A 17,863-nucleotide genomic window follows, 5' to 3' on the forward strand; every position below is an offset into this window, starting at 1 on the left:
TAAATTCTGTTTCTAACATTGTGTTTAATTTTTAAATTTGCATATTCTTGTAGTGTAAACCATCCTCAATCATTATAAAACACCAATATCCTCAAAACTGATTACTAATATTTTCTCTTAATGACTTTTATTCAAGTAATCTACATATAAATCAAAGACTGAACAAAAACACTTAACATTGTTCTTGTGAAAGATGCTCTATTATTGCATCTGACTTCCATGTGGGATGTGGTAAGAAGAACAGTAAATACAATCATCAATAATATTGGATTTATCCAAGTTTTTGTGATCATGCCAAATACACCAAAAGAATTGCCATTGCTTAAAATGGAATGGTATGGCACCAATGATTGCTAAGAAATTACCGATTTTTAGTTGGGAGAAACCCAAACACAAATTCTTCACGTTCCATGCATGCATGCACAGTGGATTATTGGATACCTTGGGGAATCCTATATATAGCTAGAGGCCTCTTACATCTATTTAAACATGCAAAACGCTATCAACTCTCCAACCCCAATCAACTCCAATGGCTTCTTATATCCATGTAGTACTACTGTTCGTCTCCATCTTCTCCCTATTCTTGTTATACTCCTCTTCTTCACTGGTCCCTGTTCGATCTGAATACGAAGTTAGTCTGCTTTTTGAAGGTTGGTTGGTAAAACTCAATAAGTCTTACCAAGACTTAGCCGAAAAGGAGAAGAGGTATGAGATTTTCAAGGACAACCTCAAATATGTCGATGAGCATAATGCAGGCAATCATACGTTCACTCTTGCTCTTAATGTTTTTGCGGACATCACTGATGAAGAGTATAGGGCCACTTATCTTGGCACTTTACCGACACCCACTGGAATAGACATGATTGATGATAATGGAAATGAGAGTGATGAGTACAATTTGAACGAGACTGTCGACGCAGTCCCGGATTCTGTTGACTGGAGAGATTTAGGTGCTGTTCAACCTGTGAGAAACCAGGGTGGTTGCTGTAAGTAGTATTTATTTTCAATAAATACATCTTTATTTTTTTAGCATTTTTTAGAGATAAATATCGATAAATCTTCTTTTCTTCAAAAATCCAAAAAAACCTTTTTTATTTTTTGTAAAATTTTGCTAAAGTATTAGTTTCTAGAGTAAATAGGAAAAAAGTATAACCCGAATTGGTCCTTCGATTTTTCTCTCTTCTCTTTTGGTCTCTTTACTCAGAAACGTTCCCAATTACTCTCTCTACTCTTGAAGATGAGCCCACTTAGTCCCTCTACTCTTAGTCTCTTCCCAACTATCCCTTCTATTCTTACAAATACATGGACTAATTGGCCTATTTTCTAGTGTAGAAGAATTAAGTGGGTCCGATTTTAAGAATGAGGGGACTAGTTGGGAGCATTTATGAGTAGAGGGATCAGAATGGAAGAAAGAAAGAAAAGTAGAGGGACTAATTTGGGTATTATACCTAGAAAAAAATACACTATTTTTTTTTCATGAGAAACAAACTGTTAATTAAGTGCAATAATTGAACTAATGCATAAATTACTTGAATCATTAATAATCTGAATGAGATATCTAATAGTTCATTATGTAAAAGATAAAATAATAGCTGTATGTTTATTCGTATATTTGAAGTCTTTTTTTCTGTGTTTTCCAGAAAGATATATTTTTCTTTTTTTCTTTTTATTTATACTTGTAAGTTATACTGGTGATTTTTTTAATTCATAGTATTTTTATGTACAGTTAGTTGTTGGGCTTTCACGGTTGTTGCAGCAATAGAAGGCATAAACCAAATTGTCACGGGAGATGTTGTAGCATTATCAGAACAACAACTAGTAGATTGTGAACGTAAAAGTTGTGATCCGTATGACCTAGACCGACCCATGCAATACGTTATGAAAAATGGGGGCATTGACACCAGACAAGACTACCCTTACACTGGAGTTTATGCAAAGTGTAACACAACCAAGGTTTGGCCATACTTTGCATTAATTTCTTGCTATATATATATTTATGTAATTCTATTAACCAAGGTTGTCAGACCCGGCCCGGGCAATGACCCGGCTAAGCCCAGGGGTCAGGGGTCAATGGGTTCGACCGGGTCGAACCGGGGTTGAACCGGGGTCAATAATTAAATATAAAAAATATTATAATAATTAATATTGAGCAAATATAATATTAAACCCATAATTATAATATAAAAACCTACTCAAATTTGATATTTAAATTGACAAATGACCTTATATACAATAGAGTTTTCTAATTATGTCATTTATTTTTACATTTTTTAAATATTTACAAATTTAATATATTAATATATAATTATCGAACTTCTCTCTGTGTTATTTATTTATTTATTATATAATTTTGTTAAAATAAATAAGAAATTTAATTCACTAATTCTTATATCTCAATTGAGTTTTTATTTTGTTTTAAATTTTCTTATATTTTTATTTAATTAGAATATTTTAATTTTATATTTTTATAATAAAATTACACTCATTTATTGTTTTATTTTCTTAATAAATTAAATTTTTAGAAAGTATTTACATAACACATTAATATATTTTATTTTTAAATGTTAATTTTTGTTGGTATGTTTATGATATATATATATATATATTATAATTCTATTTATTGATTATAAATTATAAATTAATATTAATAAATATACTCGATTTTGTGGTTTCTAATAAGAAAATAATAATAAATTATTAAATATTGTAAAAAAAAAACATTGTGACCCGATTGACTCGGCCGGGTCAACCGGTTCCCGGTTGAACCGCCCGGGTCACCGGGTTAACACCGGGTTTTTTAATACCCGGGTCAATGGGGTATACCCGGGCCAGCCATATGTCCGGTTCCCGGTTTTTCCTGTTGAACCGGCCGGGCCGGTCCGGGTCTGACAATCTTGCTATTAACATGTTTGTTTACATGTCTTTCTTTTCTGCTGTAGGAAAGCAACAAAGTTGTTACAATTGATGGGTATAAACGAATTCCTAGCAATAACGAGAAAATCTTAAAAACACATGTTGCCAGACAACCTATTGCAGGTGCTGTTGAAGGTTATGAAAGGGCTTTTAAGTTATATGGATCGGTGAGGTTCTAAACATTATTTTAGCTTATTAAAAACTATTATTATTATTATTATTGTTGTTTTTGATGATTATGCCGTAATATTTTTAAAATTATTATTATAAATAGCATTAATGCACAATTACTTGCACAATTACAAGATTACGAATGAATATCTAAACAATTAGTTGTAAAAATCTAGCCTCTCGGTAAAAGAAATTATAAATTACACACTGCTGTCAAATATGTGTTATTTCCTTGTGAGTTTATTTTGTGATTTCTACAAATTTTGATACATAAAAAATTTTTATTCCAGGGAGTGTTCACTAAATATTGCGGGACAGCATTGGATCACGCTGTGACTTTAATTGGCTATGGTACCGAAGGTACGCAAGATTATTGGCTTATTAAAAATTCATGGGGAGATTTTTGGGGAGAAGCAGGGTACATAAGGTTGGAACGAAATGTTAATGACCCTGCTGGCAAGTGTGGTATTGCCAAAACGGCATTGTACCCTACAAAGGTAACTTAAACGTTTTCTTCTCCTTTGAATCTATAATTGTTAAAAGTCTTGTCTCCAAAACTAAGTTCATAGACAAATCTATATATATACACACCTAACAGGCCAAATATCATTCCTAATCCAATCCTACTCTTTTAAGATTTTAACTATTGATTTTTAATTAATTACTTAATTATCTATTTATTTATTTAATTATGTGAAGGTCATTAATTAGATAGAGCTCTATGTATATATCATCTAAAGAATCACAGATTAATATTCTTCCAAACTAATTATTGTCTAACCCCATTCCCAGACTCACCAAACTAATCTTTTCTTTTTCAAACAGGTTAACTTGGGAAATCGAAATTAATCTTTCATTTGATATTTAGTACTAAATACTAAATAGAATTAACTATCCTAAACCTGATAATTCATTGCTATATGTAAATTATTATTACCACTGTCATTGTTATAGTGAAAAATATTAACTTGAATTTTATCCTAACGTTGGTCGTTGTTTGAATGTCAAAACAAATTAAGAACAAACCACTTCGGGTGAAGGAGCAACTCCAGAGTACACTAGATTTATCTTCCTGATGCTGAGCACACCAAGCAAATGACTCGGAATAAGATTTTCTATCTACGAGGAGTTCTTTGAATAAATATACTAGAATACCATACACTTGTAAGCTCATCAAGAACATTGTTGGAGTTAATAATAGCTTGAATTAAGTGTTCATAGTGCCATAGTCAAATGGATGTGTTCAATTTCGCGGTTTTGTCAATGGATATGGAATGTGATAAGATTTCTCTCTCTCCCTCTCTCTCTCTCTTTTTAGTTTTCAAGATTACTTTTATTTCAATCTACAACTCCATCCATCCTTGGATTTTTGAAATAGTAATATCAATAAGATAAACTCATGAGCCATTTTTAAAGTTATTTAATATTTAATATTAGGGCAAGGTAGTTTTTCAGTCATTTTTGTTCCTCTAACAGTAGTAGCAAAATTAACATGTGTACCCAAGATTGTTGTTTTCTTGAACACAATGAAATTGAATTGAAATTGATCTGCTATTAAACAATGGAAGTAACATTAAGTTGTCGATAACTAAAACAAAAGATTAGGGGTTAGTCATGTGCCAATCCAAAAATTACTGGCAATGGAAGATAATAAAAAGTAAAAATTTAAAATTAATTCAAAATATACTCATTGCAATGGAAATGAGAATTTTGCACAAAAAGTAATAGATGCACACAAAAATTATTAGGCAATTTGAGAGTCTAAGAATACCGATAAAACCACAAGTTAATTACAATATTTTAACATTCCAAAACATCATTAAAATTAAACAAGAAGTAAATTCTAATACTTCAATAGTGTAAAAAAAATACTTGAAACTAAAGACAAACTTACATTCCTTACATCATCATACCTAACTTTCATGAAGATATCAAATTATTAAATAAAATTTTTTTATAAGTAATTTTAATAATCAGAACAGAAATGATCATTCACTTAACACAAACAACAGACCATATTTATCCCAATTACAAACAACTTTTTACATAAAATTTTCATACAAGCCAATAAAAGAATTTAAAGTATGAAAAATAAACAATATATTTATTGAAGGAAAAGGCAAGTGCAACAAACAAACAACAAGAAACCAAAGATACAGCACCAACCAGGTTTTAGGGGCTCTCAAAGGAGTGATGCACCACCTAAACCTAACAATAGGAAACAAAACTGCAAAACAAACAAACAAATTTAAAAGGACACAGTTGAGGAAACGAAGGCCACCAGAAGGCGACAAAGGTCTTCATTAGCTACCAAGAAGAAGACAAAGGGTGAATCACTCCCAAATTGAAGGTTATGAAGGAATGTTATCCTCAGCTGACCTTGTGTTCAGGAAGACGACAGAGCTGCTTCAGTTTTGGACTAAGTCTAAAGGTATTTGTTGGTGTAGTGGGTCTGCATCTTCAGAAATTGAAGCAAGAAGCATATGAATGGTTTTGGCAATAATAGCAAATGTATCTTGAAAGAGATACTTAAAAATGCGGTTATTTCTTTCAAGCTAGATATTCTAGCAAATAGCTTTAGAAATCAAGTCCCATAGAATGTGATGTTGGGCACCTAAGGACGAAGTCCAAGATTATGATGAAGCACGAGAAAGTAAGTTAAATGATTGCTTAAAGAAAACCAAAATTCTTTTAGAAGATTCGCAGCTGGGCAAAAGGTGATCTACTATCTCTGAACCTTTATAACAGAGGACACATGTATCTGAAGTGTTTTGGGAATTGCATCCTTTTTTGGCTAAATTAATAAGAATAAGAATTCTATCTTCACTTGCTAACCAGCAAAAGAGGACTCTTTTACTGGGGTAGTCAGTTTTCCAAAATTGAGAATAAAGGCCACTCCACAAACCACCATCTATTAGGAATTTATAAAAGGAACAGACTGAGAAGGTTCTGCTCACCTCCAAATTCCAAATTTTGAAATCCTCCTAGTTACTAGCACAATCTGGGATGGAGGTAAACAAAGACAAACTTTCTGAATGAGAAGCTAAAAGGAAGAAGCTTTCATGCGAAGAAAGGTCTTGGGCGAAGTGACTAATTGTAATCCAAGGGAAGTTGCAATTATTGTAGAGATTAGGCCAAATATCTTTGGGTGCCCGACCTTTTACTCTCTTAGAGGAACAAAGCCGAAAAGGATGCAGAATTGAAGAAATCCTTACCCAGAAGAAGGATTTGTTCTTAGGTGGAGGAAGAAATAAGGGCCCTGGAGAACCTCTAGGTGAGTAGTTGGCTTGTGAGATTTGTGAGTAGTTGGCTTAATTCATGCAAATTGAGGATTCCCTAACCTCCCATGTTCCATGGTCTGCAAATTCTTTGCCAAGCTATTAGGCGAAGACCCTTCGAACCAAACTCCGGTCCTTTCTAGAGAAAATCTTTGTGAATTCTGTCTATCTCTTTAATTACCCATGAAGGTAGGTGGAAGACAGATATCCAGTAAGTTGGAATCAAGGATAGTCCATCGACCAAGTAAGTAACGTATTAATTTTAAATGCACTATAAAAAATGATTAAAGAAAAACCAAATGAAAAAAAATGCAGAGCTAAAAATAAGCAACTAAGTGAAAAAAACATGAGTTTTAAAGTTTTTACGGGAAAGCCTTAAAAGTAGAATTGTAAATAAAATAAAAATTTATAATCTAAATTATTGAATGTCTAGATGGTAGACTAGAATTAATTTCTTTTAGTGCATTGATACCTTCTTCTCTACCAACTTGTTCAAAAGCTATTATTTCTTATGATCAGATTTCTCAATTTTGAATGACTTAAAATAGCTTAGAAACGTGTGAAGAATGTTTTAGAATACTTTTCAATTGAAAAATATGATGTATTGATTAAATTTTACCACAATCATGCAACATAACAGTTGAGCCATGATGAACAACTTCCATTGTGGAGACTGTTGTGTTCAATTTTCTTAACCACGTCAGGATTAGTTCACAACGGGGGTTGTACACCCGTTATGTGAACTCTCCAGCCTATTTTGCATGAGCTATAGCTGGCAATAATCTCTGTCTGTTGTGCATGGCATGTTGCCTATTCTTGAGAACACAACGATGTCCCAATAGGTGTTGTGACATGATAAGTGCTTGAGTATAAGAATTATTAAGTATACTTTTTTTACATTGAGCATTACTTTTATCAGGTTTTACGGGTCAATCTTGTGTATTTATGTTTTTCTATGCATTTAAGATTGTGGAGACAAGTTTGGAAGAAAGGAAACAAAAATAGATCATGAAAGTAATTTTTGAGGAATCTCTTGTACCAAACAAGAATCAAGGAACAAGTTGTGATTATAGGCATATGACTGTGTGCCAACCTCCAAAATGTACAAGTGAATCTACAAATTGGAGGGGCACGAAGGCAGTCACACACATATGCTCCAACTTGTGTAGTATTGACAAGAGCTTCATCAAGGTGTTTGAAAGTGAAGATGCGACATGATTTACCATATGGATGTGTGCCCAACCATTCAGTCTCAATGGAAGAAGAAGATTTCGGGAGCACTGTAGTAGTTACTATTCACACGTGCAGAAAATGAGGAACCTGGAAATTCACACACCAATGTCGAATTTCAACATGGGTGTGTGAAATCCCGAGTTCAGCCCTTTAAATACCGCTTCAAAGTTTTGTTTTGGGGATTTGACATAGCCCTTTTGCGTGTTAACCGCAAGTGCACGGGTTTGTCGAAGTAATAATACAACGGTAAGAGGATAGTCGAATCCTCAGGGAATAGTGCTTAGAAACACAAATATTGCTATTTAACTAGAATAAAAATGAGTCGATGGTGATGTGAAAACAAATTAATGCAAGTAAAAATAAGAAAAGAAGAAAGAGGCACAAATAAAAGATAGGAGAGGCAATCGACGATAAATGGGGCACCCAGACATTGCTCACCCTAAGACTATTGTTTCAATAGAAAAACCAATCATTATACTTCCTAACTGATGTCTAACGAGTCGTGGAGATCCTTAAACACACGATCCCAAAACTTAAGATCAACCGTGACTAACCCTACACTATGCCTGGTGGAGAAATCTCTCAGTCTCGACACCTCACACTGTGCTAGGTTACTTTAGACTCTAGGGATTCCAAGTGATAAACCTTATTCCCTAATATAGATCTAACCATATGGTCCAGGCGAATGACCCCTAGTCACAATTAAGCCCCAGATAGTAAAGATTACTTCAATGCTTCACTCTGTTGCTTGCGCAACTAAGCCCCAGCGGAGTTTAACTCTTAGCACTTCACTCTATTGTGAACGCAAAGAACTTTTGGAACATGGAGGTAGGATAAATCACCCCGGAGGGAAAAAGGGACATTCCGCTATCTCTCGACTCAACCTCTTAACCCTCTCCAATCTAGCATTGTCTAAAAGTTATAGTGTGTCACTTATCCATAAGGATTACCAACATAGATTCTCAACCCTAGTGTCACTCTAAGGGAAAATCAACTCAACAAGCATTTAAGATTGGAACTCAATTAAAAACATCAATTAAGGGAAGCATAACAAAAGGTCAAAGAAACAATATCATCCTAGGGTTTACAAGTCCAAGCACTTACTAAGGGTTTAGCTCTCTGTGGAGCAAAATACAATCAACAATGAAGTCAAAAGTAAAGAGATGTAATCCATGAATAAATCCCCCTTGGTGTTAGTGTCGGTGGTCTTGAGGAGTGGCCGCGTCTTCTTCAAAGGTCTCCTTGTCAAGCCTAGGGCACACTTCGCCGGATCGGTGCTGACGAAAACTCCCCCAATAACTCTCTTCCAAAGGAAACGTGGTGTTGAAGGTTGTGAACATCTCCAAAAGCCTAGCCAAAGCCTCTATAAACCTAGCCGCAGGTGCCTCCAAAGGTGGAGAAAGATAGGCCAAAAGATGGGGAAAAAGATTTTGAAATCGAGCTGAAATCACAACTTAAATAGGGCTTGAATTGGGCATCCACACGGGCGTGTGGAATTTGCACACGCTCGTGTGAATTTGCAGAAATTCAGTTTTTAGCAGCCTGTGAACAATAGCTGCTATAGTAAATTGCTACATCGATTTGCTACAGTACCTAAAAAAAAAACTCCCGAATCCACACTTTTCAACGAGGCAATATAAACGGGCACACATCTATGCCGTAGATTATGTTGCATCTTCAAATAAAGCACATTTGAAGGAAATCTTGCTATCCTTGCACAAGTCGGAACAATGAGTGTGACTGCCTTTGTGCCCCTCCAATTTTCATATTCCATCGAGCATAATAGAGGTTGGCACATACTCATATGTCTTTGTACACAACTTATGTATTCTCGTGTGTTCACTTCAAGATCCCATCAACACAATGCATTTGCAATCTACTTCAGTTTCTTTCTTCTCTATTTGGTTCCACAACACTATATGCGCAAAAGAACACAAAAACACATGTATTAGCGATAAAATCTGAGAAAAGTAATGCTCATCATAAGAAAAGAATACTTTGTATTACTAATACACAAGCACTTATCAAACTCCCCACACTTAAGCTTTTGCTTGTCCTCAAGCAAAAATAAAACATTGAAGTATAGAAGAAGGAAAAAAAAATGGAAGTGCTTGGCCTTAGGTTCACCACAAGCATGCAAGGGAAACATTCTACAAGTAAGGGGGATTTTAACACTAAATACGAAAAGTCAATGCTCTAGCTAAAAACTCGAATAAAAAAGGAAAACAACCCAAAATCATGTAAGTGTGTGTACACTCACTCAAGTCAACCCAACGTATACTCCTCAAGGTTTTAAGTATAAGAGACTTATTTATATATAAAAAAACAAAACATGACAAAGAGATGGTAGTAGCTTCACGCATCCTCTGAGGTAGCCCTTTCCGAAGCGGCCGCTAAGGTGGCTTTCACACTTTCGAGGTGGTAGCTCTTTCTACCAAGGTGGTAGCTTTCACTCATCCTATAAGATAGCTCTTTCTCTCATTAGGGCATAACTAGTATCAGACTTATGAGAGTAGCTTCATATTTCATAGGTGGTAGCTCTTTCCACTGCAAATGCACAACTAAAACAAGTTTTTTTCTCTTTTCATTTTTTCATTTTTAATTTTTGTTTCAGCAAAATTAACACAACTAAAACAAAACTAACTAGTCCCTTAAACATCGAACTTGAGTTTCCAAAAGAGTTTAATGAGCGAGTAGTGCAACAATTGTCAATCGGGCAAAAATTCCTAGAAATTCAAGTAAAAACTAGAGCATGAGAACATTCAATGTTAAAAATTCCCCTAAACTTAAGAATACAATCATTGCAACTAAGGTGAACCGCCATTTGCTATATGAGCATGTATTTTAAGTCAAAACTTGTGTTATGAACATGTGTAATGTGAACTTCCCCCACACTTAAGATGTACATTGCCCTCAATGTACGCAAGCAAGCATAATAAAAAGTATAACATTCAAAATCAAATGTGAAGGTGGGCAATTAAAACAATATTCCCTTGAAATCCTAATAGTACGCTTGATGGAGTTAGATCCTTGAGAGTTGAGTTCCAATGGGTTGTGCAGCACACACGGCTATATGAAAATCATATGAAAATCACATTAACTGTGTCTATGACTTAATCCTCAAATTTCATACTCACAAGACCATCTGCACGTATACACAAGGGAGATTCAGTGAAGCTCAATAAAAACAAAATAAACTCGAGTGTATAAAGATAAAGCAATGAAATAAAACTCGAGACAACAAATAAAAAACATACTCAGAAGGAAGAGTCCTTTCTAAGTAGTGCAAGTCCAAAATAAAATACGAGAATGAAATACAAAAAAAAGAACAAAGGAAAGTAAAGATGCATCAAGCGTCAGTGTCTGGCTCAGTCGCCTCTGGTGCCACTGCTGCTGGTGATGATGCTGGAACTAATGGATCGATTGGTGCTGGTGAAGCCTGAGGGGTATGGGGTCACATAATATATGGGGAGGCGGCGTCTTGCTCGAGTAACTGTTGTAAGATATCGAGATGCGCCATCATCTCTGTGTGGTTCGTGGCCTATGTCACGCGAACCTCATCTATCTCAGTCTGGAGTACCCTTACAGCACTCTCGAGCCTCTCAAAATAATCATAGGTTTGAGAAGGAGAAAGCATGCGCACTAGAGGCGGCTCCTGTGCTGCAGGTAGTGCGTTGGTCTCCATAAGCTCTGGCTGAGGCTCAGGAACCGGCTAAGCCCCTCAGCTGCGTCTCCCTCAATCTCGGCTGACTCTGGTGGGGGCATGTTTATCACATAAACCCCATCTCTATACCTCCTGATCATGCCCATCATACGCATAGTCTTCAAGCCGAGGGGAGCTGGTATAATCATCTTCTCGGCCCCTATGATCGCATCTAGGAGACCTATACCCATGATGAGTCTCATAATGTAGGAACCAGAGAAAAGGACGCTGATCCGGGCATACTGTCCGTGATGTCTCAAATACTCTGCCATGATATGTCCTAAGTGAATCAGCTCGTTCTGCACCATGGAGTACAAATATAATAACTCTTGCCTGCTCAGAACTCCAGTGCTGTCACCGTGGCCATTCACTGATCTGCTCAGAATGGCATGAATGTATCTGTAACTCAGTCGGGAGAGGTAGGTAGTCTTTGATACTCCAGGCTCATACTGACCTTGCCCACATAATGTCCTGTACGCTCTCTGTGGTGTCAAACTAGCGTGATAATCAGTAGGTAATCGATCATACTCCTTAGTATCAGTAAAAGCCTCATCATATAAGACCAACCGGATCAAAAACTGTGTAACACTCATACTGTAATGGTGTCCAAATGCTCTAAATTGTATGGTATCAGTACTATCGAATCGAGAATACGTCAGTCGAACTCAAATGACGCTAATACCTCCAGTGTCAGCAAACGAATAGCTGGCTCACAAATAGTCAACAATCTCCTCCAACTACCCACATGGAGGAACTCCTCCACCTCATCTGCCATATCATCGGCCAACTGCACCTCCCTAAGTGCGCTCAAGTCGTGAAAGCATGCCTGCCTGAACTTGAGTTTTGACAATTGCTCAAACCGAGCCTGGTGCTCGGGAATGGTGAACTCTATGTGTTCCGGCTCAGGGGAAGACTCACGTGGGAGTTTGCCAGCTTGCTTTTTTGACCAGGGTGGCATATCTGTAAGTATTGAAAAGAAACCGATCAAATTCGTTCAAAATAACAATATTGCAGAATATGCTTTCATCATTTTTCAAACCATATGGTGAGCACTGGATGCAGATGAGAAAGATATGTTTCCAAAACTAAATATAAAATTAAGAATATGCCATTATTGATGGACTATGCTATCATCATTTTCCATCAATAATGGCATTTAAAAAAAAATACATGTCCTTTTGTGAGAAAAGAAAGGTTCTATAAGACAAAATTGTATCATTTTTCAAACCACGGCATTGACATTTTCAGTAATATATTTCATTGAAAATTATGATTGACTACAATATTATTATGTTGTGTTGTATTACACCAACTTTTGAATTTTTTCAATTATTTAAATAAATATATTTAATATTTACTTTTAAAAATATTGATATTAATATTGATCATTTTTTGCAAACATTTTAAATTTTAAATATTTAGTTTTAAATAATATTAATTAACTATAAAATGGATCAATTTATATAAAATTTTTTCCTTATCAACGAGTTCATTTGCATGCCCAACTTTCTTAATTTTATATTTAGTTTTGCATATCCCTACATCAATATAAATTAAAATTGATTGCTGAGCTAATCATTATTTCATGAATTTAATTTTTAAATTACAAAATATTTTCTTTGGTCTTGTTGGAAAACCATAAATTAAAAGAAGGATGATAATCTCTAAATGCTTCTCTTACTTGCCTTCCATTCCTCCTCATTATTCAATAATTTTGGAGTCATATGTACACACACACACAGATTGCTAGGGTCCTCTGTTTCAGTATAGTATCACTGTGTTCTTTAGTCTTGGTGTTGCATCCCTGCCTATTAAAAAGATTGATCAGTAGTTAAGAAGGAAGTGTGCGCAAATGGGCTCTCCATCTTCTCTCTCTATGATTAGTGCCTTCCTTCTATGTGTTGTTTGTGTGCTCCACCCCTTAATCAAATCCTAGCCGTTGGTTTTACTTTTAATCCTAGCCATTATTTTTTTTTTAGTTTTGAAACCTTAGCCGACTTTTCACCTTCTTCGGTTTTAGATCACCATTAAAAAAAAGGGGAGAGAGAGACTTGCCTCATCTCTTCCTCTCCCTATTTGTGAGTGGTGTTGGTGGCTAGGATGGGAGAAGGGTCTCGTCGTCACGGATTTCGTTTTATTGTTATTTTTGAGGTAAGGTTCTGAGTTATTTTTGTTTTTGCTCTTTCTTATGCTTGTTTGTGACGTGTTACTAGTTAGGGTTAGGGTTTGGTGAGAATTGATTTGATTTTAATTTGAGGATAAAATTCTGAAATTTCCTGTTAGCATAGTAGAGATCCCTAATTTATTTGGAAGATCTGGAGACAGAACATGGAAGGGACCAGAATAGAAAAAATGTAGATCGAGGTCTTTTTTATCTTGCTAACGAATTTCACAATTTTTGGAGTAGTATTCTGTAAATTATAAATTTTTAGACGCAGATGACGCTAATAGGATCTCTGTTCAGACCTTGAGCCAGTTTTGATTAATTTCATAGTTGTTAGTTCTGACTTAGATTTATATTTATATAATAAAGTTATAGAGGACTATTTTATCTTTGACTCTGCAAAATTTCAGAATTTTTAGCCACGTGAATTGTTAGATATGATCATATTTCTATAGGTGTGCTCAATAATATTTATGCAGAAAACATAAAGATTGCTTAGACAATTTGATGGTCTTGTACATGGATTTGGATAAGATTAATATGAAAAAGTTATAGATTTTGATGTTTTATAGATACCTATAAAACTTTAGATTCTTTGTATGAGTCGTTTAAAAGTTATAGCATTATTAGAGTAGTTGTGCCCAATGATATTACTGTGCATAATCTGAAGATTGTTTGGTGTTTCTCATGGTCTTAGATGTTTTATCTGGTATAGCATAAAATAAGAAAGTGATGTATTACTGAGTTATCTGACTGCATGTAAAATATTATTGCTTTTGAAAATTTATATTGAGAGATATTCATATTTGAAAGGGATACGTCTGAATTACAAGCCTACATAAATAGTTAGACATTCAATTGAATGTTATCAATTGTGTAGTATTCTAAGTTGTGTGAATTTCGGATATGTCATAGTGTTAGATGTCTATTTTTCCCATAATTTTGAAATCTGTGATTTGGAAAAGTGTATGTGAAGTTATGATAGTTTTAGTACTCATTGATCATGTTGGAATTATTGACATGGCTTTTAGAGTGGGTAATTGCAATTGTACCCTTGCAATAATCAATATTTGGGAGTGTAGAATAATAGTTGAACTTTTTTGCATTTGCACCCTTCTAAATTTTTTTTTGTTTAATACTATTTCTTGTTAGCCTCGATTTGTTATTTGAAAGCTAATAGGATCTCTTCCCAAATATATGACTCATTTTGGAAGCATTTAGCAAGTCTTGAACTTCATGTTAGATTCTAGGGGAGCATTCCCCGAGAACCTCATCTTTATTGATTGAGATGTCCTTCCACTTTATCCTTGCATATTCATCTCTGGTATTCATGTCTTCGCACATTAGATCATCACACTATTCCATTTATCATCAGGCTAGATAGCAGAGAAGCAGTTAGTACTAGTAACCCTATTCCCAGTGGATTCGACTACCCACTCACCGGGGTATTTTATAACTTCGGCACCCGTGCACTTGCGGTTCACGAGGCAAGGGCCAGTTGTTCTTGGATTACCTCGACTTATTAGACTCGGTTTAGAAGCATTTAGTGAATCTTGAGCCTCATGTAAGATCCTAGATGGAGCATCGCCCGGGTATCTCATCTTTATTGATTGAGATCTCTTTTGCTTTCTTTTCTTTCCCGCTTGCTTGCTTATTAATTTTCTTGCAATTAGTTCATTTCCTCACACCCATTGATTTCAACTAGATAACTAAGAATTGGTTACTACTAATACTTCTGTTCCCTGTCAATTTGACTACCCACTCACCAGGGTAATTATTACTTCGATACCCATGCACTTGCGGTTTACACGCAATTCGGATACATGTCAAGTTTTTGGTGCCGTTGCCGCAGAACAGGATATTAGGAACACTAGGACTTGGTTACTTTAGTCATTCATATTTTTTATTTGTTTTTTTACTTCATATCTCTCTTTTTCGCTGTTGTCATTATTTCTTTTCATTGATTTCAGCTACAGGTTATGACTCGAGGGAACCCTTCGACATTGGTTGAAGAGGATTCTGAAATTAAGCGAAGACTTCATAGAAGGGGAAAGGAACCTGTGCAAGAACAAAATTTTCTAGCTGAAATAGAGGTTGAAGAATCTTAAAATATGGCCGAACAAGAGGGGCAATAAAAAACACTTTCAGATTTTGCTAGGCCTACAATTCGTTGGAAACAATCGGGCATTGTTAGGCCACCGGTAGCAGCCTAGAATTTTGAGTTAAATCCAGGTTTTATTCAAATGGTTCAACAGTTTTCACAATTCAATGGGTTAGCCGATGAAGACCCAAACAATCATATTGATAATTTTCTTGAAGTGTGTGACATGTTGAAGATCAATGGGGCTTTGGATGATGCAATTCGCTTGAGAGCTTTTCTATTCTCATTGAAGGGTGGGGCCAAACAATGGCACCATTCATTGCCAAGATCTTCCATCACAACATGGAATGAAATGGTCGAGTCTTTCCTTGCAAGGTAATTCCGTCCGGGAAAATCAGCAAAGCTTCGTAATGAGATATATTCATTTGTTCAGATGGAGCTTGAATCATTATTTGAGACTTGGGAACGATTCAAAGACCTCTTGCAGAAGTGTCCATAACATGGGTTCCCCGAATGGATGGTCATTCACACATTCTACTATGGGTTGAACTCAAGCACCAAACAACTTTTTGATGTTGCCGCAGGAAGAATATTGGGAAACAAGACCCCTGAAGAACCTCGACAATTGATTGAAGAGATGGGTTTGAATAGCTACCAATGGAATGTAAGAGAAAAGAAGAAAGTGGTTGGACTCTATGAGATTGACGCGGTTACATCCTTAGTAGCCCAAGTAGAGGCGTTGAGCAAGAAATTGGATACTTTGACTTAATCAAAAGTAGCCGTAATCACAAGTTGTGATGGTTGTGGGGGTGCGTATATGCCATCCGATTGTCCTATCTCGATTGCTACTTCAGGCCCAATTGAACAAGTAGATTTTATGGACAATTCGGGAAGAGGACAAGGTAATCTTTGTAACACCTACAACCAAAGGTGGAGAAAGCACCCGAATCTCACATGGGGCAATCAAGGGCAGTAAAAGGCCACTGCCCCACTAGGATTTCAGCAACACCTTTGATTCCGGAGAGAGTTTCAGAATTAGAGAGGGTTTTGTCAAAGTTTATTCAATCAACCGACATAAGGTTCCAAAACATAGAGGCAACACTCCGTAATCACACCGCTTCCTTGCATGATTTGGAGAATCAAGTGGGATAAAAAGCGAACTCATTGGCGGAAAGACCTCTAGGAAGCTTGCCAAGTAACTCTGAGACTAACTCAAGAGAGCAAGTGAAGGAAATCACTTTGAGGAGTGGTTGAGAGCTCTAAGAAAAGCTCACTGCTGAGAAAAATTCTGAAATTCTTCAATCTAAAACCCCCACTAGGAAGACTGCTGAAATTCCTCAAGATAAGCCGAACGGTAAGGTGCAAGACAAGGAGAAGGGGCCAGCTGTGTCATCCCCTTCATATACTCCAAGAATTCCTTATTCGGCAAGTTTGAAGAAAGACCAAGTTGATGAGCAAAACAGGAAATTTCTAGATCTATTCAAACAGTTACACGTCAACATTCCATTTGGAGAGGCGTTGTCCGAAATGCCTCAATATGCAAAGTTCTTGAAGGACCTCTTGACCAAAAAGAGGAAGATGGAAGAGAGTGTAGCTATGGTCTTGGAAGGTAATTGCTCGGCATTGCTTCAGAAAAATTTGCCAAACATAAAGAAAGATCTAGGAAACTTCATCATACCATGTGCAATCGGAGGTTTCGGGGAAGAAAAAGCTTTGGCCGATTCGATTAATGTCATGTCGTACACATTATTTTAGAAATTGGGGTTGGGAGAGCCAAGACCAACCCACATGACCTTACAGCTAGCTGATCATTTTGTTCATCATCCTAGAGGTATAATCGAAGATATTTTAGTGAAGGTTGACAAGTATATTTTTCCTATAGATTTTGTTGTGCTAGATGTTGATGAAGATGCAGAGGGTCCATTAATCATGGGAAGACCTTTCTTACAAACCTGCAATGCACTCATTGACATGGATGGAGGCAAGATGACATTGTGCATTGGAGAAGAAAAGATCACATACCACCTCGGCGAAGCAATGAAGCACTCTCTTGACTTTGATGACACTTGTTATTTTTTAGATGTTAATGATGAGATTGCTAATGAGTACTTACAGGGAGTTTTTCATCCAGATCCATATGAGGAGTGGCCGGATATGGAGAAGGAGAAATTGAACAATTGTGTAGAACAAGTCCTCAATGAGCAACCTCAAGGAGGATTCTTGAAACAAATTTTTTGCCAAGTTAAGAGGTTGAGATGTCGCCATCGAAAGCACTCTAGCAAAATAGGAGACAAGCACAC

The 17,863-nt window shown here is 36.0% G+C and overlaps 1 protein-coding gene and 1 non-coding gene across 2 annotated transcripts; one reads left to right on the forward strand and one right to left on the reverse strand.

Annotated features, from left to right (window-relative positions):
* Positions 1–529: 529 nt before the first annotated feature.
* LOC120268419 (zingipain-2-like) lies at positions 530–3,933 on the forward strand. Its single transcript, XM_039275840.1, has 5 exons — positions 530–986; positions 1,727–1,953; positions 2,940–3,080; positions 3,375–3,581; positions 3,910–3,933. Exons 1-5 carry the CDS (start codon positions 530–532, stop codon positions 3,931–3,933), a joined length of 1,056 nt encoding a protein of 351 aa, XP_039131774.1.
* A 12,030-nt stretch (positions 3,934–15,963) lies between these two features.
* LOC120269838 lies at positions 15,964–16,070 on the reverse strand. Its single transcript, XR_005539470.1, has one exon. It is a non-coding gene; the product is annotated as a small nucleolar RNA R71 (small nucleolar RNA).
* Between the last annotated feature and the right edge of the window lie 1,793 nt (positions 16,071–17,863).

The sequence above is a fragment of the Dioscorea cayenensis genome, chromosome 9, assembly GCF_009730915.1.
Source record: "Dioscorea cayenensis subsp. rotundata cultivar TDr96_F1 chromosome 9, TDr96_F1_v2_PseudoChromosome.rev07_lg8_w22 25.fasta, whole genome shotgun sequence".
Taxonomy (NCBI): Eukaryota; Viridiplantae; Streptophyta; class Magnoliopsida; order Dioscoreales; family Dioscoreaceae; genus Dioscorea; species Dioscorea cayenensis.

Coding starts and splice junctions, on each gene's coding strand:
- LOC120268419 (XM_039275840.1), top strand. CDS start 530: ATGGCTTCTTATATCCATGTAGTACTACTGTTCGTCTCCATCTTCTCC. Junction 987..1,726: donor GAGAAACCAGGGTGGTTGCT/GTAAGTAGTATT, acceptor TTTTATGTACAG/TTAGTTGTTGGGCTTTCACG. Junction 3,582..3,909: donor CGGCATTGTACCCTACAAAG/GTAACTTAAACG, acceptor TTTTTCAAACAG/GTTAACTTGGGAAATCGAAA.